The 26,532-nt window shown below is 36.4% G+C and overlaps 1 protein-coding gene across 2 annotated transcripts; it reads left to right on the forward strand.

Moving 5' to 3' along the window:
- The first annotated feature begins 115 nt into the window (after positions 1 to 115).
- LOC139123715 (G-protein coupled receptor GRL101-like) lies at positions 116 to 17,254 on the forward strand. Of its 2 annotated transcripts, XM_070689871.1 has the most exons (12): positions 116 to 1,197; positions 2,197 to 2,337; positions 2,744 to 2,860; positions 4,754 to 4,873; positions 5,563 to 5,665; positions 6,495 to 6,563; positions 6,766 to 6,837; positions 9,566 to 9,637; positions 9,772 to 9,843; positions 10,370 to 11,373; positions 14,793 to 15,037; positions 15,421 to 17,254. In XM_070689871.1, the coding sequence occupies exons 2-12, from the start codon at positions 2,298 to 2,300 to the stop codon at positions 15,781 to 15,783; spliced, it is 2,277 nt and encodes a 758-aa protein (XP_070545972.1). In that variant the 5' UTR covers positions 116 to 1,197; positions 2,197 to 2,297; the 3' UTR covers positions 15,784 to 17,254. The 2 variants fall into 2 exon arrangements, with proteins under 2 accessions (XP_070545972.1, XP_070545973.1); XM_070689872.1 differs by lacking the exon at positions 9,566 to 9,637.
- Positions 17,255 to 26,532: the final 9,278 nt, after the last annotated feature.

The raw sequence follows: 26,532 nt of genomic DNA on the forward strand, positions 1-26,532 counted from the left end.
CAGTCAGTCAGTCAGTCAGTCAGTCAGTCAGTCAGTCAGTCAGTCAGTCAGTCAGTCAGTCAGTCAGTCAGTCAGTCAGTCAGTCAGTCAGTCAGTCAGTCAGTCAGTCAGTCAGTCAGTCAGTCAGTCAGTCAGTCAGTCAGTCTGTCAGTCAGTCAGTCAGTCAGTCAGTCAGCCAGTCAGTCAGTCAGTCAGTCAGTCAGTCAGTCAGTCAGTCAGTCAGTCAGTCAGTCAGTCAGTAAGTTAGTTAGTAATTGGTTTGTTAATTAACAAGACGATAAGAGCAAATATGAGTCTGTAAATGCCACTATTTTAGAGATAGCCGTAATCAACGCAATTTAGGATGGGAGCAGTAACGAAACAGAACTGTTCTTTGGGAAATAATGGCTTGAATATAAGCCATCATTTCTGAAATATATGTAATTTCGCAAAAAAATATGCAAAGTTTCGTCTTTTGACAATGCCTGCGCTTAGTTTACTGAAATGTACTGCAGGCACCATGGTAATATAGCTTTATTTAAAATAGGATTGAATGTGCACATTACAGATTAGGAGAAATGATACTACGTAATGTTCAGTGTCAGTTCCTAGTATAATTGATGTATGTGGCATCTTTCATCAACTTCGGTATAGTCTTTTCGATTATGTATCAATTATGGTAAAGTAAGTTTGAACAAGCAAAGTAGCAATATGATTAACATGAAACTGCTCTGGTCTTGACAATTGTCATTGATTCTGCGATTATTTTCTCTAACACGACTCTTAAATTTGAAGTCATTCCGAAAATATTTCATTAGTAAGTATGCTAATTTGCGTGCAAAAAATAACAGATTCTTCCCAAATCCGTGAATAAGATTTGCTTTTGATCGTTCAATTGCCCTTGCGAGATTGCGTCAGCAAGCAGGCAGATGCAAAGTCACACTCACACACACACACATACACACACACATACACACCTGTGCAACTGCGACTCGCATAATGTAAACACGTGACCTAATGTTTATGACAGGTACACAGATCACAATGTTTCCCTTGAATGTGTGATATCAGTCGTTCGTATTTCAGATCACTCTACAGTAATTGTTCAGAACAATACATTTCAGTGTGACAATGGACAACTCGTTGATATAAAAGACCTTTGTAACAGAATCAACGATTGTTCAGACGATAGTGATGAATCAAAATGCGAACAAATAGGTAAGAACTGCTAATATATTATATAGCGACCACAAGTGTTATCTTGTATTTTTCTTCCTTGAAAATTAATGTTATTTATGTTCTCTTATATTTTCATCAATTTTTCTTATGTGGTATGACGAAGTATTTTTTATCCCTGATGCTGTTCACACATGTTAAAGCTGCTCGCCCATTCTTTAAAAGGAATCCAACAGTTTTGAACAGTTGTCAATATCTGATATGAAGATGTATGGGAAAGAATTCATCAACATCAACATTTACCTCATATGGCATGGAAACCGGTTCAGTATTATATGCACTGACGTTAAAACATTACAAGATCGGGAAATTTCCAGATATTTATTGTTTCCAAACGATCTAAACATGTAAATATGAACAATATTCCCAGTTCAATGGAAAATAGATGATATACAATTATCCCACCATCACATTAGAACGCACGATGGACAAATATCGATTGAATGCATTTTGTTCTTCAGGCATGTGTAATGCCATTGAGTGTTTAGATGGCACGTGTCTTGCGGACAAGTTACGTTGCAATGGTTTAACTGAGTGTGTTTACTGCGAGAGAGAAACTGCACCGGACGAAATCAATTGTGGTGTGTAACTTTTTATTGTTTCGCCGCCAATGGCGTTATTCCCAAAAAGCTATAACCAGAATATTCGCACCACTAAGGGCATTGTAAATTATATCCACGTTTATTCTTTTATTCTTTGGTTGCATGGTTGCTATCTACGCTTATCGCAAATATTGACATATGCTGCCTTCATATTAACTTCAGACAAGGATGTCCTGCTGTAATCGCCAGTGTTTATCGAAATTTACAAAACGTTCAGTAGGATCTCAATGTAATAATTCATGCACATAACCCGAAGCAAAAGATCTTTTATGGGTTCAAACAAGTAAGTCCAACAAGAAGATTTTAATTGTTATAGGCATTTATTTACATCACTTGACGAATTTAACTTATTACCTGTTTTCGCCTTTTTAAAATTCAGATGAAGCGAACCAGTGTAAGACTGACCAATTCCATTGTGATGTTGATGCCTGCATTGATCGTAGTTCAGAATGTTTGAATGATCGAGATCAGCATGGTCACATGATTGGATGTCAAGATGCAACTCATCTGATTGGATGCGGTTAGTTTCATATTGGACATTATCAAATGAAATAAGGGAAGATAAGCGATATTGAGCTGTTACCGCATGTTAATAACTGACACCAAGTATTGAAACATAAAATGCTTTCTTCCAACATTGATATACCAATTTATTAAAAGATTAATTTTAACTTTACTTTAGGATAAAATTCAACTGATGATGAATCGCTATAATTGGCAAATATTTAGATAGCTTTTTTTGTGCGACACCCATGACAAAAGTCATGATATATCAATCATATTTTTCAACGCCACGTGAATCACCATATTATTTTGTATACATCAAGAAAGACGAACATCATACGGATTCATGTCACCAATATAAATACATTTATTGTTGTCCTAGGAAATAATTCCTGTTTTCTTTCTGATAATGGTTCTTTTAGGAAATTTTTCTTGCCCTCCCTATACACTGAAGTGTCCTGACGATTACTGTATACCGTTACACAGTATATGTAATGATATTGAAGACTGCCCTCAAGGAGATGACGAAGTACACTGTGGTAAGTGTTCTTTATAATGACGCCCTACAGTTATTAAACAAAATCAACATATCCTCCTAGTCATACATATCGGCACTAGTTACAAATGATACATCATCTGTAGGTGTTCAGTCACTTTTATCCTGACGACTGCACGTCTGCACATTACTTTCATTCTGAAAGACCATAGAATATTTTCAGTACGGAACATGGGTCACCGACCCCTTTTTTGAAGATGTCGTGCTCCAGTGAGATGTACGCAATTAGGGAACACGTTTAATTAATAAAACCTCTGAGGAGAAGGAATAATGCATATTCTTGTTAAAAGAACACCGGGAGTATGAGAACACCAGTTTAAGATCATTTTTTCTTACACTCTGTTTTGTAGCTTGTGCGGAATATATTTTAGTGTGACTAGTGCTCATTGCTTCTTTGCTGTCTACACGCCTAAGCCGCTCGCATTATTTGACAAATAGTCAGTGGCTTACTATAAAACCGACTCATGGGCACCTTTTGATTCAATAGAACGGTTGCGTTTTATCACTTTATTTTTGTATAGTCAACAATTAATGAATATGAGAACAAGTTCTTCACGAAATGTATAGATGGGTTTGTTACGTGTTAGTTATGAATTATATTGTGATGTTTTAATTGTAGAATAAAGCTGTATCGACCTTTTGATTCTATTTGTTATACTTAATTCATATAAATCGCATGATTAAAACACGCCTTATATCTATTGTATAACAAAAACCAAGATTTCAAAAATATTACAAGGGAAAGAAGGGTCCACTCGCTGTTTCTTTGACGCAATTTAACTCCTACAATTGAGATATAAATAGGGCTTAACTTTGAAGACTAGCAGCTACTACTCTGTTTATGTATCCCAACAATCTGTCGCTTGTGATTTCCTGATGAAAGACTGTGAATTGTAATACCACTTCAAAGTTAAGGGGTTTGCGCACGCCCAGTCAGTGACAAAATCTATGTGAAAATTGACCAATCCACGCCCAGCTAGTGACAAAATCTATGTGAAAATCGACCAATCTACAATGCCATGTGGTTATTACTGACACATTGCAAAAGTATTATTACTCAATGTTGTTAGAACAGTTAGAAAAACCTTTTCATATGTATTAAAATGCTTCGTATGGATTGGATGTTAGCGAATAGATAACATACATGTTTTCTGCTATAAAATACGACATTTCTAATTATCTCAAGTATTGAAGAGGCTTGAGAAAAATAATCCTACACCGAATGAGCTAAGATTGAATGACATACACTTGTTGAGAAATTTTCGTCACACACCTCCCTCCACCCGGTACATGGTAAACAGAAATTACTCAACTCGTTTGAGGCATTCTTTTTAGTATACATTGGGCTTGGAGATGTTGTTAGTCCTGTAACATAACATTTCTATTATAGCTATGTTTCATAAACATACACGGAGGAATACATACGCACATACACACGCAAACAGAAAAAAGATACAAACCCACAGAAAATAAGATGCATACAAATACACGAGCGCACGTTTGTTTCATGCGTCGTCAATTAAACCCCATCTTCCAAATTTCAGTGTCGTAAAATCCCAAAAAGGGTCTCAAATAAAAAACAAAAACGCTGGCAATGTGTTTGTAAATCCCTTGGTAAAGATCAGAATTATTATTTATAATGCTATCTCACCCCTTGCTTCCAATTTTTTTCACACTGCAACCCTTTCTGTAGAGTCACATGACTGTATTTCTAATATGTAAACGGCAATAGATCAACAAAGCAAGGCAATGACTGTATTAATCATGAATATATGTGTCGAACAACTTCGATGAAGATATTTTGGGGTAAGCAAGCGCCGGTGAAAAAAGAAATTAAACTCGTATTTTCAAAATGTTAAATAAGTATGTTTTCTAGATCACTTCCAGTGCCCAGCCGGTTCTTACAAATGTGTTGACAGCAAGATTTGTGTTGATCCCAAGTATATTTGTGATGGCGTTAAACAATGCCCATTTCATGACGATGAAATGCATTGCGGTATGTACACTTGCTGATGTTCTTTTGATAACAACCGTCGAGCGTCTATCGTTTGATCTGTGTCAAAGGGTTAAGCAATTTATTCAACATTTTTAATGTGCCTAGAATAATTCAGGTTTTTGGCGCTGCTCTTCAACTTTTTATAGTGCCAACTTTGACTTAAAACTCAACCGTTTATGTACAATTGATGGAATTTTAATGGATCATTTACAAAGACTATTGCTGACTATAATTTTGTAGTTTTATATGTTTTCCCTTAATATATTTCACATTAAAATCTACGAAGACAGCATTAAAATCATATTTGGATTCGCTTTTAATGAATCACAATTTACTCTTCAATCTTAAATATTAATCGGAGCAAGGCACATGAGACTGTCAGGTCTGCAAACCGTCATAGAGTAAATTCATAGAAGTTTTCTTTGTGATAGGTTTCTCTAAAGTAATTTTAAAAACTATATAAATTTGAATAAGAAGCAGTGGATACAAAAAAGCAAGTAAGCAACAGCATTGAAACGAGATCGACTTAAAAATAACCATTCACCTGTACATGTAATCTTCAAATTTGCGATTGACTTTCCATATGTTTGTCTGCATTGCACCGTGTGACCTTTGCGGTAAGGTGTACCCAATGTTTCGCAAATTCCAGATACAATAAAGAGTAAAACAATTACATTTTATTTTTACAGATATTTCATGTCCAAATGGTTGTGTCTGCAAGCATTACGATGTTTCCTGCAACAGTTCATCATCGGAACACTTGAAGTCATTGCATAGAAGTACTCGTTCTCTGTGAGTAACGACAGATCATTACCGAATCATACAAGTATAGGGTTTCCTTGAATAATGAGAGATTGTTCAGTCATTGGATTGCTGTATACGATTGTTTTGACGAATGATAGATCATTTACTCAAGTATTGGAGTTAATTATATGTCATTCGTGTCATATTCATTGCAGTATGCCAATTATCTAGTCAGGGTTGCCTTAAGTAGTGTAATCAAAAGACGTTCTTGTGTTCTTGAAAGTTGAGTGGCGGAATAAATTTGGCAAATTTCATTGAGCGGAAGAGCCTTATTGATGGCAAAGGACAAAATGACATTGGCATGATGGAATGAAATCCAAAAATAATATATTCGACAACAACACACATAAGCATTGATATTCGTTTTGGAATATTTAATTCGACATTCAATGAAGTTTTGAATTTAGACGTACATCACTAAAATGAAGTGGTTACACACAATAGAGGCTTCGGTTTAATCAAAATTAATGTGATGAATATAAAGCCAAGCAAATCGTCAGATTTTGTTAGGAAATCACTTTTGGACTGATCGAAACAATTTACCTACGCTCTCAAGATGAATTGCGTTACCATATGTATGATGAAACTGGCTAGATTAAAATTTTTGCATTTTTCGCCATCTTGTGCATTACACTCTCTTATGACACTAAATCAATCCCTCTAATTTTGAGGTATTCCATTGTGTATGGAAACTTAGACCAAAGACAATCTTTACAAACACGTTAATGACACTTCCTCTGTTAAGTGTTGCATCAATAAATGTCTTTATACTCTTCGTGATGACAGTGTGATAAGTATCTTTTCTCTTTTACCAAAGCAATGTCAGTGGACTGCAGGGGGCGTATTTGACAATTCCGTTTGACAAGCTTCGTTACATTGGATTACTGTAAGTATTAAACTATATACCTTACGAAGCCTACATTCGAGAATATTGCTACTCTAACAACAATTGAATGTTGTAAGAGTAGCAACGGTAGTATTAAACATGTTTTTTTTATTTTTCTGAAAAAAATTGTGGCTTAAGCATTCATTTCTAGACTGTCATCAATATATTCACTAACTGTTTAATTGCTAACGCTACTTTTCAGTGATATGTCATGGACGAACACCACTGTGCTAGCTGAAGGCAAATTTCGTCATCAGAAAAACCTATTACAACTGTAAGTTTTCACACCTACTTTCATCATTATGACATTGGCATTAGATAAGTTTGAAATGTTTACTGAATTGCCTGTACAGGATGGTTTTCAGGCATCTTAAGTCATGACAACGAAATTCGCATATATCTCAATAACACACAAAAATAGCACTTTAGCTCACAGTGTTGATTTGTAGCCACAAAGTACCTTAAGATTTAGTAAGGAAGGTATCTAATAATTGAGACTGTATGTTAGTTAACCAACTGTGAAAAAGTGATTATAGTGCTTATGTAAAATTATAGTGCTTATGTAAAATTTATTTTCAAGTAAAAATTCCTCACCCCATACCCCAATATCATCCTTACCTGCTGCACTAATACGTATATGAACACTGAAGTGAAAAACCTCTTTAAGAACGTCCGTGAATAGTGATGTTATCGCAAAATTTATTACTGTTCCATCTTTTAGGGGGCATTCGTTTTGACAGGGAGAGTGTGCCGGTGGGAAGCGAGGGGCGGCTTTTACAAAATGTTTTTTCGCGGGGATTAAATCTGTGTATCTGGGCGACTGATGCCGTATGTTGTGGGTTCGAATCCGATTGAAAACTAGCCGTATTTTCTACTCTGGGTTGGTAGCTCTGCTGGTGGACAGAATTGTCCCCGAGGTTATCGTTCGCCCAGATGAAGCGATGTATCCATTGCTTCGGTTCGATAAAGTTTGTATGAGCGATGTGTGATAGTGGGCATGCGTGCGTGAGTGCGTCACGAGCTCTACAACGTGTGGAGCGGTCTAAGTCAAACAAATGTAACAACTTTGCCGGCTATTGAACCACTCCTTTTTTGGAGTGGATATTTAGCCGAGCGGTTCTCTCTGTTGCCTTTTCGCTAGGCGACTGATGCCGTATGTTGTGGGTTCGAACCCGATTGAAAACTAGCCGTATTTATGGACATTTAATAAATGATATTAATGTACTCGATTAGACTTGCGCGGTTACAAATGCATCAGTTTGCAAAAAACAATTGATTTTGGAATTTCGCCGAAATCTTGATTAACTATACATTATAATCTTTGGGGAAACTATGATTAATTTTTTCAATACAAAACTAGCTAAATCTGTGTATTTAGAGACGCTGAATTATTGATATCAATGTACTTGGTTAGACTAGGATGGTTACGAGTTCAATTGTGTGCAATAAATTTGGTTTTCGAATTTCACCGAAATGTTGATTCACTATACATTGTAGTATATTAGGAACTATCAATAATTTTGTTCAGTACAAAACTAGTTACATTTGTGCTTTATAAAGTTTTGATATAAACGTACGTGGTGAGAATAGGATGTTTAAAAGAGCAGATGCGAACTTGGAATTCACCCTAGGTACAGTTCAAAAAGGATTCTTTGAGAGTTAAAAGGTCAATTATATGTCAATTAAGATACTATTCATACGGACTGTGACATCTGGGGAGAGTCACTGTGTTTTGTTTAAAAAAAAATCAGGGAAGGTCACACTTTTGTCTTGCAAACAATTTTGAAGGGTCACTATTTTTTCTTCCGAGGGCCTCAGCCTATCTACAAAGGGTTAATGAAATATGGGGGATCACATTTTACAATATGACGTCAAAACAAATTCAATAATCCAAATCATACAAGGAAAAAATCGTACAAGGAATTAAATTACCAGGTCATTTAACATACAATATCAAAAAGAAAAAAAATACAAGATAATGAAGGCCCATGTTGAACCATGAATACAATTATAAGTGATGGTAGCAGGTACCCGGAATGGATAAGCGTACTCTGCCAGCATGCTACACCCGTCAAGCATGGCCCTGAAATGTCAAAATCAATGGCAACTCAGTGAAGCTACCGTATAAGGTCAAAGTTGGGAATACTGTCAGGCATCATTTACGTAACTGTTGTGTCATACTTGGACACCATTTGCCCATATCTACCAAAGAATTTCTTAAAAGATCTTGCAAGTCTACTTTTCGAGAAGCCCTGTCTCACAAACTTAAAAGCCAGTGAGTCATGTCGTTCTCGAAAATCATCATATGACTCGCAAGCTCTACAGTATCTAAGGAGCTGTGAAACATATACACCATACGCTCAAGCAGATGGAAAGTTGATAATTTGAAAATTAATACTATCCCACTTGTCATAAAGATTTGTGTACAGAGCATGATGTCTTATTTGGATAAACAGATCAAGGTATGGAGCTGAATTGGTACTTTCTTTTTTGTTTTGATCTCTAACTCATCCGGATAAATATAACTCAGATAATTTGATATGTTTGGATTATTCAAACTTAAGAGGTCATCAATATATCTCTATGTGTTAACGTTATTAAAACGTTTTGCGATTGTCCTATGGCCAGATTTATCGAGAGATTTGATGAATTCACCTTGATGCGAACGAACAAATCTGCAAGAATTGATGCAGAGTTTGTTCCCATTTGAATGCCCACAGTTTGCCTAAAAACCATGCCAGCAAATTTGATAAATATGTTCTCGATGAGGAAATGAAGCATCTTAATAGCTTCCGCATAAGTGTATTTATGTTTGGCATCAGTGTTGTTACTGAAATATCTATTGATGAATTGGGAGGGTGTCAAATTTTAAAAACGTCAATTTAGAGGGGGTCGCTTTTTACATTTCATTTGTAGCTGACGTTCCACCGGCACCCTTTCCACGTAAAAAACAAATATTCCCATATGTGATTTTAGAAAGTTAAGTAGATTTCTCATTCCAGGTATTTGTCTGACAATCGCCTCGAAATGATAACCGATAATATGTTCATTGGTCTTACTCGGCTAAAGATTTTGTAAGTAAAACAATTTTTAACAGTAGCTATACATGTGTAATTGATCATTATCCATTTCAATTACTGAAAGTTACGAAAAAACATGTGGATTTGATGTAACATGGCATTACGCATGTTTCACTTTCATTCGACAGGGACGTTCGGAATAACCGATTCAAGTACTTCACAAAGACCGTTTTCAGACTGCTGGTAAATCTCCAGATATTGTAAGTATTAATAGTACTTTCCATAACCCTTTCAGGCACTCAAAGCAGTTGCATTAATTCACAATACCTGTTCTTTGTTCGAAACTTTGTCACTGCATATAAACATATCTAAGTACTAAAGGTCGACACGTAAACATAACACAGACATTGTGCCAGTGCAGAAAACGAAGAAAATATGGTAAATTACACAACTAAGGACTAGTTAGTTGGAAAATGTTAAAGACTTTGTCAGTTTTGTAAAGACGTTCCTGACATTATCGATAGATATCTACATGTCGAAAACTGTAGATTTTGTTTACCTTTATTAAAATATCAGATTTCCTGTGTGCGTTTTTTAATTAAATGTGTACAATTTTTATAACTCGAACTTTAACAGTGATTGGACTTTTTCGCAGTCCAGCTATCAATTTAGAATTAACACGAAGAGTCTTTTCTGCTTTGACACATTTTTAATGCTATCATGATCCTTTATGTCGAGTACTTAACTTCCTGATTTTTTTTTATATTTTTACCATGAAATATATAGATACAGTGACCAGTACACACTATGTTGTCTCGCTCGTTCTGGTGATAGAACGCTTCAAGAATGTCTGCCTGAGGAAAATGTGTTTTCATCATGTAAAGATCTCTTGCAAAGTGTACCATTGAGAGTTTTTGCTTGGTTTGTTGGGATGATCGCTTTTGGTTTCAACCTGGGAGTTATTATCAGTAGACTGAAGCATGAAAACAGGGCTACAATGAATTCTGACCATTTTCTCATCTTAATGTTGGCTGTCACAGACTTTCTCGTTTCAATCTATTTGCTTGTCGTTGCGAGTGCAGATGCATATTATGGTAATAATTACATCGGCCACGATATCCTGTGGCGAGACAGTAGGCTGTGTACATTGATCGGGGTGTTTGTCACCATTTCCAAACAAACATCAATGTTTATAATGGCTGTGATGTCCGTTACTCGCAGTATAGTTATTGCGTTTCCATTGAAACTCGTTCGATTCAAAGTGAAACAAATGACAATAATTCTATTGATTGGAGTGTCATACAATCTAATCTTTGCTATACTACCTGCATTTGAATTGAGTTATTTTGGAAAGTCTTTCTATGGTCAAAACAGTCTTTGTCTCCCTCTTAATGTTCGTCACGATAGACAACCAGGCTGGGAGTTCTCTCTGTTTCTATTTTGTATTTTGAATTCTATATACATGGTTTTGATGACGTTTTGCTACTCTTTGATATTAATTTCATCACGAGGCGAAATGAAGGTCGGTATAAAAAGCAGGAAACAGCGCGGAAGTTACAAACTATTCTTCAAGGTTACATTAATATTGACAACAAATATGTTGTCATGGATTCCAATTTTCGTCATAAGTTTTGTTGGTGTAGCTGGGATTGAGATCGAAAATGAGGTGAACGCTTGGATTATTGTTATTGTGTTACCTTTCACATCTGCAATAAATCCTTGGTTATATTCAGCAAGTGCTTTCCAGCTTCCAGCGTTTGATAGATTCAGAATGCATGAGGAAAAAGTAGGTGAGTGATTCTTTATACTTTTAAACATATTTAACAATGTTAAACACACACACACACACACACACACACACACACACACACACATATATATATATATATATATATATATATATATATAGTCAAAAGTACTTAAACGGTTTAAATTCTCTCGGATGGAAATAAATACAGCAATGATGTAAAGTAACGTCATGCAAGTGCAAGCAATAGATCATTATGGGTTCTCTATGACATCAACAGGATTAGTTAATAACAATTAATATACAGCAAACAAAAAATAATAACATCATCATAGGTGTTCATCAGTTATTTACCAAGGCGACTGTTTCGGGGATTTGAAAACAATACAGTCAACTGCCTTGGCTACCCAAGCAGTACTGATCAGGTACCACCACACCTTAAGTTATTCTGAGTCTTATGTTATATATAATGTCTTTCGGTGTTACATTGAATTTTTCAAAAAGTTGAGGATGTCTTGACATAGCTTTATGAAACTGTCTGATAATTTTAGGTTGTTGTCCTCCTTGAGACAACATCCTGTTGTACAGGCTGGCAACTCTCGGAAGAAAATCTTCTATTAGAAGTGTTGCGAAAGCAATGTGAAGATATTCTGACAATACAGTGCCATAAAAAAAGAAGGGATGTTACTTTCGCGATCTGGCATTCGCACTATAGAAAACTTGAAATCATCGCGCTTGTCAAAGAGTTTATAGACGAATATTCCATCCACTATAGATATGTCAAATTCGAGAAGTGTAGCATGTTGTCCATTATTCTCACACTTCAACGTTAGCTCTGCAGGATATATTTGCTCGTATGATCTACAAAACTCTCCACCATCATTTAGAAGACATATATATATATATATATATATATATATATATATATATATATATATATATATATTGTTATGCAATAATTGTCAATCTCAACCAACATTTCACCATCTTTGTAATCAGCGATGTGTACCCTATGTTCATGTATATTCCCACCAGTTTAGTCTCCTGACGAGTGAGTCTCGCAACTCACAAAACAACGTTGTAGAGATGAAATCGTAAAATCATTCCTCCAGCAAACCTTATATTTCTTGCTATACTTTTGTGTTGAGATATATCAAATAGCTCGAAACATGATGTGAACATGGAGAGTGTAGAATTGACTGAAACACCGAATGTTAAAAGTTTTTGCCAGATCGTAAATTATTGAATTATGAAAGTGACCTGTATCATTTTTTCTGCTGATATCATCCATACGTATTGTAAATGTGAGGTTGTGATATAACCGAGGTTATGTTGGTATTGACGGTTATGTGGTAGCGTGTCGGGGCCGGCAAGGCTGGTATTCCAATGATGAAGGGATGTAAAGATGACTGGAAAACAGCGAGTACTGTCTAATCTAAAATGCTACTTTACCATACATGCTATGCCTGTATTGCCATTGTCCTATTGTTTAGACGGTACTAATATGAACCCGCATTTTAACTAGTGAAAATACGAATTATATTTTCACTGTAACCAAACTACTTACAGCTACGCGTACGCGTAACCTTCGGTGGAATGTTCACATACACGTAAAACTGCTAAGCGAATTAGACTTGTGACACACGCAAACGTCATTGTGAATGTGATTATGGTCTAAATGTTGTTGTTTGCAGTCAGTTCATGGGCATTGCATATAGTACCAAAACCATACAAACAAACGCATTGAAAATGTGTATGTTTTGCCGACCCGACACCTGTCATCGTTCACGGCCAGTCCCATACGGTGGTGTTTTCATGTCGTCTGGTCTGTGCTGCCGAAGATTACGATCTCGGTTGACAGAACCGCTATATGGAAAGTTAGCCATAAATGAGCCTCAAAAATCCAACCGCACTGAAAATACTCGAGACAGACAAGGTGCACATATTATATTTCCGATTTGTACCTGTCAGTGAGATTCACAGGTCATGATACTTGTCCGGTGGTGCGGGTTTCGGAGACAATGTAAGATACTAGGGAAAGTAAAACTTTCGTTTAGGTTGTTGTGAAAGAAATTTAGTTCTATTTAGGCAAGCCAGTAACGAAAATATACGAGCAGACGATGTAAATACCTTTGAAATATTTTATTCGTACAGCAACATAACCATAATCACGAACGAGTTACGACGCTACATTGTACTCACTTCACGTTTTCCCTAATCCGCTCACAAATTCCTTTCTAAGGTGGTAAATTCGGCATATTTGACGACTGAGGACATGTATAATTCTTGGGCATAAACTGACTGGTACGGCTATTATATCCATTGTGCATTCATTAGCTTAGATGTCGCAGAGCTGCTCGTTATGTGTCCGCATTTTGACTCGTTGCTTCGCAACTCGTCAAAATACGGACACATCACTCGAATACGACGCAGTATCGCCCAAACTTCGTGTAATAATTCCTAATTATTGCACTAAGTATTAGGCTACGTACATATAGTAATGCTAAGCTGGAGACTGACTTGAGTACACGTGGGCGAAAACAGATATACATGTCCTCATAAATAGTAATGACAGCTCATGAATAATAATCACATGACACTACGTAACAGAGGTGTTTTGTATAATGAAGTATGTCGATGTTTAGACAAGAATATAAAGATCAAAATATGCTTAATACTGTTTATCAGTGTATGGTGCTACAAGGTGATTGCTGTATGTTATCATATACCTACATTCACGCGCCTGTGTAAAGCTATTGGATAAAGCGCCCTAAGATCCGTGCATTGTTTTACGTATCACGCCCCGGCCCGGTGCCCAAATATGAGCAATCGTGTGCATCTATCTCGATTCTGGTCACTACACGCGTTGCTATCAGCAAACGTTCCATTCGTACACAAAGTCAGCGCGAGATTAGGAAAACGTCTGCTCGCTGTGATCGTAGTTGCGCATGGTGACAGTGGAGCCGCACCGGTGACATCGGCTTTTAATTCTAAATTCTAGTGAAATCCTGTGTATACTAAGTGCGTCCCTGTTCAGTATAAATTACAAAAAAACTGACATCACGCTTTTTTTCTTCTTACACTTCTCTGTTGGTCACGTAATAGTACGCATGTTGCTTTGCGCGTTCTAGGATTCTGCAGGTAAACAAATGACGTCATTATATATGTCAATCCGCGACAGGAAGCCGCCATCGTCTGACACAATGGCGATGAATTTTTGAAATCGCTCGCATTTTTATCTCCTAAACAATGTTGAATATTATGTAAACCAAACATTTATCATTCCATAAGGTATATTATGGAAGATGTCTGCTTTTCTTCTACAAATAATTTCTCAATCTTACTCTCTGCTGTTTTGTCTCTAAGTGTGCGTTCAAAATACGCACGCACGTATTTACAAGGGAGGTGCATTTTTAAGGACTCGTCTTCATATTGCCACTATTTTCCTTTTTCCTTTTTAAGGTACAAAGTTTAAAACTCTACAGACAATGTTTCTGACGAGTTCAAGGATATTTTGGTCCAGAATTGAAGTTCCATCTCAGGTTATTCTGACAAAGGCTGACAGATTCACTGAATGGGAAATGCTGGATCACTCTACTCTTGAAATTTTCAAAGATGATGTCACCGCAGCGGTTAAGGTTGTTCATGACATAGAGTCTATTCACGGCTCTCTAGACCTGAAACATGTCGGTATTATTGCAAACGTGGTGAGTATAATTGATTTATCAAAATTTAATGGTGGTTCACCGTCTTATCTTCCCCTCTTCCCCTTCACAACACAGGCTTATGTCAGTGCACTTTTCAGAGACACTTTCCCGTGTTTTATGACTCTCAACCTGCCTCATAAAATTACCCAGAATACGATCATGTGTTTTTCTTGCTTTAAAGGACATACTTCGTTTAGTTCACATTGTGATACACTCTTGTCACTCTTTCATCAATTATGCATTCTTTCGAAAACTATTCTGATTCCAACTGCCCCTTTTAATTATGTAAATGATTTACGGTTTACACAATTATAATTCTCGACAAATTGTTGTATTTTGAGGAACGTTGTTGTTAAGGAGAATACTCGTTTTTATTGACATAGAAAAACATCGATGGCGCTTTCTTGATGACAGATGGTATATTACGTCACTTCAATAAGGTTGATGAATCTGATGCGCCGACTAGTAAGATAGAAATACAACGTAAAGACGAAAGAAAAGACGTTGAAGGATGTAGAGAGTCTGGACAATCCGAAAGTGACGTAACGGGTGGACAGCGTAACTGGAGTAAAGAGAAAGAACAAAGATCGGCAGATGAGGCCAAAGGTCAGCAAAAGGCTGAAAGCTTCAAATGTATTCCGAAGGGGTACTTAGTAATACAACTCAGTCACCAGTTAAGGAGGGAAGAAATATTAGTGAGAAAGAAAAGTACGCAAAGGATTTCGCAAACAGCGAAGAAATCATGAAAGCAACTCAAGACAGAGATAAAATGGAATATTGTAAACAACTAGAGGAGTTTTTGAAACAGGATGATTCTTTGTTCAATGCATTAATTGATACATTAATGTCTAAAGCATGTCAATCTAACATAAGAGAGACAGGACTGAAGCAGGAGAAGTTGATGAACGTAAATAAATAGAAAACAGTTTGAAAATCGTATATTTAGGTGGTATGCTTCGTCTGGAAACATATCATGCATTAAATTAATCCAATTACAAATATAACCTCAAATGTATTATGATTTGTGTTGGTATATTAATTTAACGATAGTTGTGGCCTTCGTAAAATTTTTGAACATTAATTGTATTATTATTATTATTATTATTATTATTATAAAATTATTTGCTACATTGTCTGTGTGCTTTGTTTGTAAAGGAAACGTATGTTGCTGCCTTCAATTTATTGTGCGGCACAAGAGAGAGTCAATGCTGACTCCGTGTTTTGCTGTAAGCCAAATCTCCCGTGTGTGTATTATTTCACATCAAATCTATATCATAAAATAGTTGCAGCATTCAAATTTATTTTACTGTCACTTGCAAACGAAAATGATAATTTCACTCCTAAATGGTTGCTATGGACATATGGGACATGTAAATGAACATCGTTTATGTTTGTTTCGAACAAAAATACAGCAATGCTGAAATAATCGTGAAAATATGACATATAAGTATTCTAGGATAATGATTACACATTATTTTTATCATTATCATTATTATTATTATTATAACTAATGTTATTGTTGTTGTCATTGTTGTTGTTGTTGTTTTTGTTATTTTCGTCGTCGTTGTCGTCGTCTTAGTTGGTGATGTACTTTTCTCAGTTTTTGTACAACATTTAGATGCACATCACATTTTACTGCAAGGTGCTTTTAGGATTTTAACTTATGACGATTTGTGATGCGTGATAAATCACAATTACTGTAATGCAATCGTTTTCACGTAACATTTAAAGAATGCAATATCAATCTAGATCAGTCCATGGACATTGGACAACGCATTGGCATCAATAGTGAGATGTATGGAAGGACTATACCATTTGCTTTGCATATCTAACTTATATAAAATCATATTACTGAGCATTTTTGAACATACCGGCGAACAGCGGGTCACCATTTGGACGTAAAATTTAGACTTTAAAGAGTATAAAAATAATATAGTGCTACATACTTTTAAGAAGACATATAGCCACGAAACAATCAGACATCAACTTAATATTTTCCCAAAATTTCGTAGGACCAAAAACCGCTCTACTGAAGTAAAATGTGTAAGATTGATGACCCTGGGGCGACCCTATGACAATTCAAAGTAGAGATAAACTGTTTGTGGTTTAAAGATTTTTGTTTTTTGTTTATTGCCTTTCTAATCGTTTCCATTGTCGGTGGAGCATTTCTTGAGATATGTTCACTGCTATGCGAATGCTTTGGTTACAAACGAATAAAGTCCGTAAGGAAAGAAGTACCCGAGTTGAATTTATGATATGAAAGATACGTGAAGAAAGCAGTTTTATGCTGGCATGGATGAGTAGATTGAGGTTGCGATTAAACATTAGTGTGCTCACTAGTCCAAAAAATAAAAGTTACGGCTGTGGCTCGTGAACTTCCTAAAGCGGCTGTATCTTTTCGGGTTTTTCCTATAAGTTCAAATAAATAAACGTAAATTTACTTTAAAAATCGGCTTGTATCAACCACATGAAGAAACTTTTCTTAACATAAAGCGGCCAGGGTTTCCAATTTTAATGTAAAATCTCCACACTTTGGTAGACGAGAATCCGATAAAAACCCAATCCGTGTGAGAGTACTCTTATGCCCCAAAACAAAAACTGCCGCAGGAGCGCAAGGATTTCGCAAACATGGCTGTATATTTTCGATTAAAAAAAATTCAAATAAATGTAACCCAGGTAGTTAAACTGTCAGTCAACAAAACCTGGACCCAAGTTCATATTATACAATCAACAACAAAAGGAAAGAATGATTATCGTACAATTTGAGTTGCAGTTGATGTTGAGGTTTCTTTCACTACACACTAATGATGATAAAAAATTCTACAATGATTAGCCGCCAATACTGTTTAAACATATGGAAACTCTAGACACGCCCCTATTATATCAATTACAGTATCCATTCAATAGACACTCTCCAGAATTGTTCAGGGTTCAGAGTCCACGTCGATCCTGTTGCTACGGTTACAAATTCCGTGATGTAACCTCTTCCAGTTCGGGTGGGAAACTGATTCACACAAAACGTCCTCCAGACAGTTCTCCTTTGGGATTATCTAATTAGCAGTCCAAACGCTTCCGTCAATGGGTTGGTATGTCGGGAAACTAGAAGTTCATAAGCCATGCAAAAAGACCAACCACGTCGTCTTGGTTACTGGCAAGAAGAACTAATTCCCTTAGACCGAGTCTCTGCCCGCACAAGCACCACTCCACGCAGTATCTGTCTGCTCGCAGTGCATTGTGGGAGATAACGGCAATCAAGGAATTCCATCCGATTACTGAACTGTCAGATGGGATGGAAGATCAAGTCACGTGACTTACTTCGTAACCGGGGTTTATATTTATAATCTCGCTTTGGAGTTTTAGCTCGCAGTCAATCATACTTCTGACCTTTTTGGAACATACAACCGACGTGTGGGCAATTTTGAGAGCAAAATTTCAACTCGTAGGTAGACATTGATCCCATAAAAATAACAGCGCTTCATCCTTATAAGAAAAATTTGAGCATCCAGATAATCGGGCTTAGCTTAATAATGGCACAATTAGTTTGGACCAAAATAGCAAACCATGATTTGTATGAAACTGTTGTACTCCAAGTCAATCCTAATAACTGAACACATGAATATACCCGAAGCGGAGCATTGGGAAATCGACCGTGCGCACAGAGTCCCCATACCAGAACCTAAAGAAGGAAGAAATCCTGGCTTTGTCCACGTTCGATTTCTCCGTTATAGCGACCGAGTCTCCTTACTTAAGCAAACTCCACGTAGACTGAAAAATAATCCAGTGGAATTTCGAGAAACAACACACCAGATATTTATTAATGGCGACGTGACCAAATCGGTACAACAACAGCGGAAGGATATACGAAAATTACGAGGGGGAGGGAGGAGGAATTACCTAATGTATTGACATTTTGATGCCAATTGTATCAATACCCTTGAGATACATCCTTTTTACATTTTTAACATGGTCAAATCTCACCAATTTTGAGCAGTCTCCTTAACAAATTGCCAACCAGGTTATTTGGAACAACCGGCACATTCTTTTTGGCCAAAAACCCATATACTGTAAAGCACTTGACAATGGAATACTTAGAGTTATAGACTTATTAGATAACCAAGGAAATTTCCACACGCGGGACTATTGAGTTTACACATCTTCAAGATTCATGGAATCATGAGCACTATCCCTTCACCTTGGCGTTCAATGTTAAAATATTGGGAAGTTTGAGAAGCTAGAGAGGGACAATATATATATATATATATATATATATATATATATATATATATATATATATATATATATATACACACACAAAATGTATACAATGTGCCCTCCCGGTTGTCACCATAATGGCTTTATGGCAACCTCTGAACTTGGGCACAGAGAGTACGGTTACACATTGTTGAGAATTGAAAAATATGGACTCACCAGAGTGCTCAAACGGCAACACGTACCATGAGCGAAGCATAGTGCCAACAGTGAACGCCCCTTATATTACGCAAGAGGCTGCCCAACAATCTCAGAGTGCTCTAACTACTATTAAAGCAGTGAGCGAAATACACAAAATGTATACAATGTGCCCTCCCGGTTGTCACCATAATGGCTTTATGGCAACCTCTGAACTATATATATAAAACACTTGTGTGTCTCTGAATTCTTTAACGTATAAAAATTTGTACTGCAGGCTGGTCAATTAAATATCTCGGCCACCTTCTTCCGAGCCCAAAATTATGGCTAAATATAATTTAACAGATTAAGACTGCAAATTGGTCTATTCATTGGCCTTCAGATGTTCACTTTCTTCAGATTTGCATGCTTTCCAGTTTAAAATCCTCCACAACTATTGGCCACAAATGACAAACTCTTCAAGTGGAAAATAGTAGATTCCCAAAATTGTACTTTATGTGGCGAGTTTGAAGAGATAATTTCTCATCTATTCTTTTTCTTTGTGAAGGCTGAGGATATTTGGACAAGTCTGCAAACTTATTGCAAGGTATTGAGGGACGTTGTAACGAGAAAAATATCATTATTGGCTTGTTAGAAATGTGTAAACAGCCACTGAATCATTTGATTTTGCTTTTTAAACGGTATATCTACATATGTAAGTTCAGAATAAACAACCTTCCTTTACCGGTATGAAGTTCTATGTAAAACAAAACCGGTAGATAGAGTTGTATATTGCTGAAAAGAAAAACAAACTCAATTTTCACTACAAAAAATGGGATAGCTTAAAGCCATTGATTGATATGTAAAGATTCTCACTTCTTGTAAAATAAGTAAGCTTCACTAGATTCGTGTGCACACTTATGTTCTTCTTTTGGTGTTTTGTTAAATATGGAAATAAAAAAAAATAAGAAAAAGTAGCAGAGACAAGATCTAGGCCGTAATTGTTTTGAATTTGCCCGTGTGAACTCCATAGCTTGTACATGTATTTGTTGATGGACCCGAGTCATCTCCAAGTATTTGTGGATAGGCCGGAATCACCTTATGCCATAATATGTGTAAATCTACTGAGTAAGTGTATTGTGGATAGGCCTGGGTCATCTTATTTGCATAGGTCATAACATAGGAGATAAGCCTTGGACATCGCCTAGTTGAAGGTTTACCGTGCTGTCTCTCACGGAAGGAGAGGTGAATACTCGACTTTGTAAGTGCGTTTTTCCACAGACCTAAGGAAAATATCCAATTTTTTTCTCTCGAAATTCAAATACATATACTTGCTTCTCAGATTTAGCTTATATTCATGCAACCAATCATAACCTTTATTCGACATAATGCCACCTAGCAGTTACATTTTTTGATGAAAAAACTATATATATATATATATATATAGGTAGGCTTAAAGCTTTAATGCAGTCCAAAAACCTGTAACATTCTATGTAGAAGACATCTAGCTAAGAAACCCATCTGACATCAGGACAAAAACAGCATAGATTTGTATCCTGTAAACTATTTCACTCCAGTTAATTGTAAGGTCAATGACCCTGAGAGACTGTGTGTGAATCCAAAGTGCAGGAAATTGTTTGCTTTGTTTCTTTGTTATTTTATCCGGTTTGAACTGTTTTCAATATGGGAGGTCATATATATGGGCGTGTCACAAAAAAAAATTGACATGCATATGTATGTCATAATAGATTGTCCTTGTGGCAAGTTTGAACAAAATAAATTTCGGCATGTCTGCGTAATGGCTCTTAACATGAACAAATGACAACAAAATGGCCGCCAGGTGGCCATATTGGATGGTATCGTGACAAAAAATGACTTGCATATCTATGTTATAGTAATAGTCTTTGTGCCAAATTTGAACAAAATCGGTTTTGGCATGTCTGAGTTATGGCTCTGAACAGCTGGCCAAATTTGATCGTATCGCAAAACAAGTTGACAAGCATATATACCCTCAGAGTACCTTGTCTTTGTACCAAATTTGAATAAATTTGGGTCTTGCATCTTTGGGTTACAGCTGCGGACGCACGAACGCACGGACACACGGACGCACGGACGCACGGAACCCAATCTAATAGTCCCCGCGGACGTACTCATAAGCCATATATTTTAGAGCCACCTCAAAGTGTGAAACTTTAATATATCAGACATATATATGTCAGAGATATCTGTATGTTTAACCCTTTGAGAACTGTAATTTTTCCTACCTAAATTTTAGTGCAGCATTTTACAAATTTTTATGACCTTTTCTGTGATTGTTTTTGCCATTTTGGAGCAAAAGGACATAACTTGTAATTGACTACAATGTTTTATCAAAATTTTGGGAAAATTTGAAAAGAAATTGTCTTGACCTGATGAGAAAATTGACTGCACTCTAATTTATGAAGGCAACAAAAGTTGACTTTGGCACTGAAATGGTTAAAATATCGAATATCAAACATACAAGCCTTTGCTGCTCCCTTTTTCGCTGCCTGGTATTCACATAATGTTAAACGGGGAGGTATTAGCAGCAAAGGCCTGTATTTTTCAGCATGCCCTTCATCCGCATGACTTCCAGATTTCCACATATATATATATATATATATATATATATATATATATATATATATATATATATATATATATATATATATATATATATATATATATATATATATATATATACACGATTTTCCGGAAGCAGCTGGATTCACACATGGCTGCGACTGCTGCATTTACCATACATATTTACCAGATAATGAAATACCGATGGGCCAGCACAATTACAAAGTACCTCAGTCGCTTGTTTACCGAAACACGCTGGCCAACCGTGCTGAAGTAAACACCATGTTTACTATATTACGGGCGCCGGCCGGCTTGTATACTGCAGTATGGTGGCCTAAGGTTGTCACTGGTTAAAGTATACAAATACTTATTTTCTTGTTTGTGTCTCCAAGAAAAAATTATTAAAAATTAAAAAAGGGGTTTGATTTTGGAAAACCAAACACTACTTTTAAAATCTTAAACAAAAATAAAAATAAAACGTTGATTTTGGAAAGAAAATTTTGCAATAAAACTCACAAAGAAAACTCAGACAGAAAAAAAGAATTTCTTTTCAAATTAAAAATGAAAATAAAAAGGTTGATTTGAAAAAAATAAGAAGGTGAAAAGTAAAATTAAATTCAAAGTAAAGTAAAATGGAAAAGAAAGAAACTGGACAAAAGAATCTACAAAAAATTTAAAAATATTAATAAAAAACCTATTGTAAAAAAATACGCAAAAATTTTTCAACTCAAATTAAATTCAGAGTAAAAGTGAATGAAAATTAAATCAAATTAAAAATAAAATAAAATTACAAGTAAAATCAAATCAAATCAAATGTAAAATGAAAAACGAAATGAAATGCATTTACACTATGGCCGACAGTTGTCATCGTATACCAGCATGCTTTTCGGCTCCAATAGAGTTACACGCAGTGGAATGACAACCCTCGGCCGTCGTGCAAACGCATGCAAAAGTAAATGATTTTTTTTTCAGCGCGGCGATGGCCGACAGTTGTCATAGTATACCACAATGCAATGCAGCTATCACGGCTATGCGCGCGTTGGCACGCTTTCTACTATTCCAGATCCATCGTCTGCTGCATGTGGCGGGTGCTCTGAGTCGCTGCGACCTGACATCACATTGTGTCGCTTTAATCCTGTGGTATTGTACGAAGATCTGTGGAACAAAGGTAATAGTGAGGTAACAATGTGAAATGTTTTTGTTATGTCAAGCAAATCAAATTGCGATACCAGATACTCTCCATGATGGCGCGGAGACGATTGGACGGAGTGGTCATTGACGTTCATGTACATTGTAAATCTAATAATACTTCATATTTACAAATCAAAGATCACAGTAATGGCTGCTGCATGGAAAACCTTTAAGGATGCAATGAAAGAAAAGAGAGTTAGTAACCGTAAACGAAAGGCTGGGAAAGAACGTGGCGATTTTTTAGGTTAGTAAAGCTGGATTTTACGTTGTTGCAATATAATGAATATCACAGCCAATCACCTGCTACATTTGACACAGTGGAAAATGGGCTTTGGTCGTGAAATGCGATTGAATCTGACAAACTAAGCTGTAAACGAACTTTACAGGAGTAAATGTACAATGTGTTGTACTTTTTAGGTATGTTTGTGTAAAGAAACGTGAAACTTAAAATAGCGTGGACCGCCTCAGCTGCGCAGAGAACCAGGACATTCCACAGGCATGCGACACGTCGCTTCGCGATCGGTACTGATTCACAGTGGACAGAGAAAGCTCACTGTGAATCAGTACCGATCGCGCGCGAAGCAACGTGTCATATGCCTGTGGGCCATTTCACATTGTCGTATGCATGCGCTGCATGTCCACACAAAAGTTCATTCTTACCATCACGACATTCGGTATTGTGGATCTGCTTGTAACACTGCCATAATTTTATCGGTGACTGACCTTCCTTTCCAAAGCCACTTTTTATGAGTTTGCAATTCTTGACTATTTTGCATACGTATATGCTCATTGCATTGTCCAACTTAGATTGAGCAAACATGCACCTAAATTCTACCGAGAACATTTCTCCCAACTATTTAAGTCATGGAAATCAACTTTTGCTTGTCCATTTTGAGAACATAATTTATATATTTATTTTGTTTAGTATTACATGTATTTGCACTACTGTAATCTCATCAACTTGGTTTTCACACACTTACATTTACATCAAAATAGGAATATGCCTACTTAATTTCAAAGCGCCAAGGTCAGTAATAGAAGTTGATAAATTTGTAATTTTGACTATTTTCACGTTTATATTGCTCATACGCATATTCTACCACCTTTGGTTTTATCATCATTGCATTTAAATTCTTTCAGATTTTAGGCAAAGTCACTGAAAAAGTAGTTTCTAAGGTTGTAATTTTTAGACTCTATTTTGGTATTATATTTGCTCATTGGCATTATAGTGATGTGATGGACTTTGATAAACCTAAATCTGCATCAAACTTGGAAGCTTGCTAAGTTGCTACAAAATTTCAAAGACCTAGAGTATGCACTTTCAGTTCGAAGTTTAAGATTGTTGACCAAGATTTACATTAATTTTGCTCAGTTGCATAATTATCATATGATCAACTTAGCATGTATGAAGCAAGCTTCACAACCCGATAGGTTTATTTTTCCAAAAATTCAAAGGTTTAGGTTCAGTTGTGTGCATATTGGTTACCATTTCTCCATTTTTTTTATCTCATTTGCATACCTTTCAGAGCCATGGCATAACATCCCAGAAATTTCATCCTTGACCCAAAACACATTAACATACAAGATTTGTGCCACAGTTTCCGTGAAAACTCTGTTGACAGCAGCTTACCCTGTAGGTTCCTGTGCCATGTTTGTATATGGCGACAGGAAGCAAATTATACTTGATGCTTATTGTTTTCTTTTGTATACAATAGGTGAATAAATTGTGATGCAGAGGCTGTCGTCAAAAGTAACCGGCAAAGCTCAGAAGTATTCACTCATTGGCCCAAGAGAGTTTTTACCATTCCAGTATGATGAACTTACCTTTGACAATATCAAACAAGCATGCGAAAGACATTTTACTGATATTGTCGGAGAATCAATTTATTGTGATATCCTTGCTGGAGAACTAGGACCATCTTGTTCAGCCCTGGATCAGATACCAAATTATGGTCTGATTCATGTTCGCTTTGTACCACGCCTTAATGACTATGATGATATATCAAAGAGGATAAGCAATTCTAGATCGCCAATTGGCAAGAAGAAGCGTGTAACATTAAAATCTGCAACTCAGTCACAGCCTTCTCAATTTGCTCCCAACGCTGTCACAACTGCACAATACCCTAAAAGTCTGTCAGTATTAGATATGCTGAAACTAGGAAAAGTCATCTATGATAAAACTTCCACAATCATCAGTCTGTTTTCATTTGACATAAAACAAAATGGTCATTGAAGCCAAAATCAGTTGAGTTCACTATTGATAAAAAACCGTTTGGTTCAGGAGGGTTTCGTGAAGCATTCAAAGCCACTAGCCAGACTCCTAACTTTAAGTCATCTACTTGGGTGATTAAAAAATGTCTTCCTGATGCTGTGAAGACAATAGAGCAAACCAACCAAACTACTGAACAACATACAAAAAAGGTTGTTCAGATGCACTCCTTGGCGAAGAATTTCGCAGACCAACTTGCACACCAACTTAAAAAGAAAGATGTATTGCATAAGTGTTGGGAAACAGTCCAATACAATAAAATTTTCCTGGGGAAAATAGACAGGGAGGAAGAATATGTAACTGTTGAAAGTTACATTGATGGGGAATTTGTCAAGTACACCAATAATAATGGTTTCCTATGTAAACCGAATACTGAACTGCGAAACAAAGCAGAGAGTCTTGCTCATTTCTCATTTGAGAAATCTGAAAAAGAGTTGATGGTGATGGACATTCAAGGGACTGGATACCATCTCTTTGACCCTGAAATTGCTTCAAGAAATCTGATAAATGATGACGATGATGATGATGATGATAATGATGAATTTCTATTCACTACTGGAAATTTAGAAGACAACTGCAATCAAAAACTTTGTAGAAAACCATGAATGCAATACATTTTGCGCTTTATTGGAACTGACAAAGTTAAAATAACTATTGTCTGACAATGTTCAACATTGGTAGAGTGAGAAAACAGTTCACTACGGGCCAAAGTATGCCTCAGTGTACGGTATTCCGCGAAGCATATTTCTATCGAACAGCGCTCTCAGCCGGTCGCTATTGACAACGGCGAACATTGTATCAATTTATTTTCAATAGATTATCGATCGAAAATCTGTTTGGGCGCCGCTTGTGCCGGGCGCTCGTGTGTTGAGGTCACGTCATAAACATTTCCACAATAACCCAATATTGACTTATACACTTTAACATCAAGGTATCCGTTGGTTTCCTGTACTGAAATTAAATCGACGACAATTTTTTCAGTTTTGGTGATACTTTTACGTACGTTTCAGCACATCTTGGCGCACCTCGGCGTAGTTTGGCGCCGCCA

This window comes from Ptychodera flava (genome assembly GCF_041260155.1).
Source record: "Ptychodera flava strain L36383 chromosome 23 unlocalized genomic scaffold, AS_Pfla_20210202 Scaffold_23__1_contigs__length_28996876_pilon, whole genome shotgun sequence".
NCBI lineage: Eukaryota > Metazoa > Hemichordata > Enteropneusta > Ptychoderidae > Ptychodera > Ptychodera flava.

What these genes read in the sequence shown, in the direction of transcription:
- LOC139123715 (XM_070689871.1), top strand. Translation starts at nt 2,298, where the DNA reads ATGATTGGATGTCAAGATGCAACTCATCTGATTGGATGCG. An exon ending in CAGAAAAACCTATTACAACT is followed by an intron (nt 6,838 to 9,565) that starts GTAAGTTTTCAC and finishes TTCTCATTCCAG; the next exon opens with GTATTTGTCTGACAATCGCC. An exon ending in TCGGTATTATTGCAAACGTG is followed by an intron (nt 15,038 to 15,420) that starts GTGAGTATAATT and finishes TTATTGACATAG; the next exon opens with AAAAACATCGATGGCGCTTT.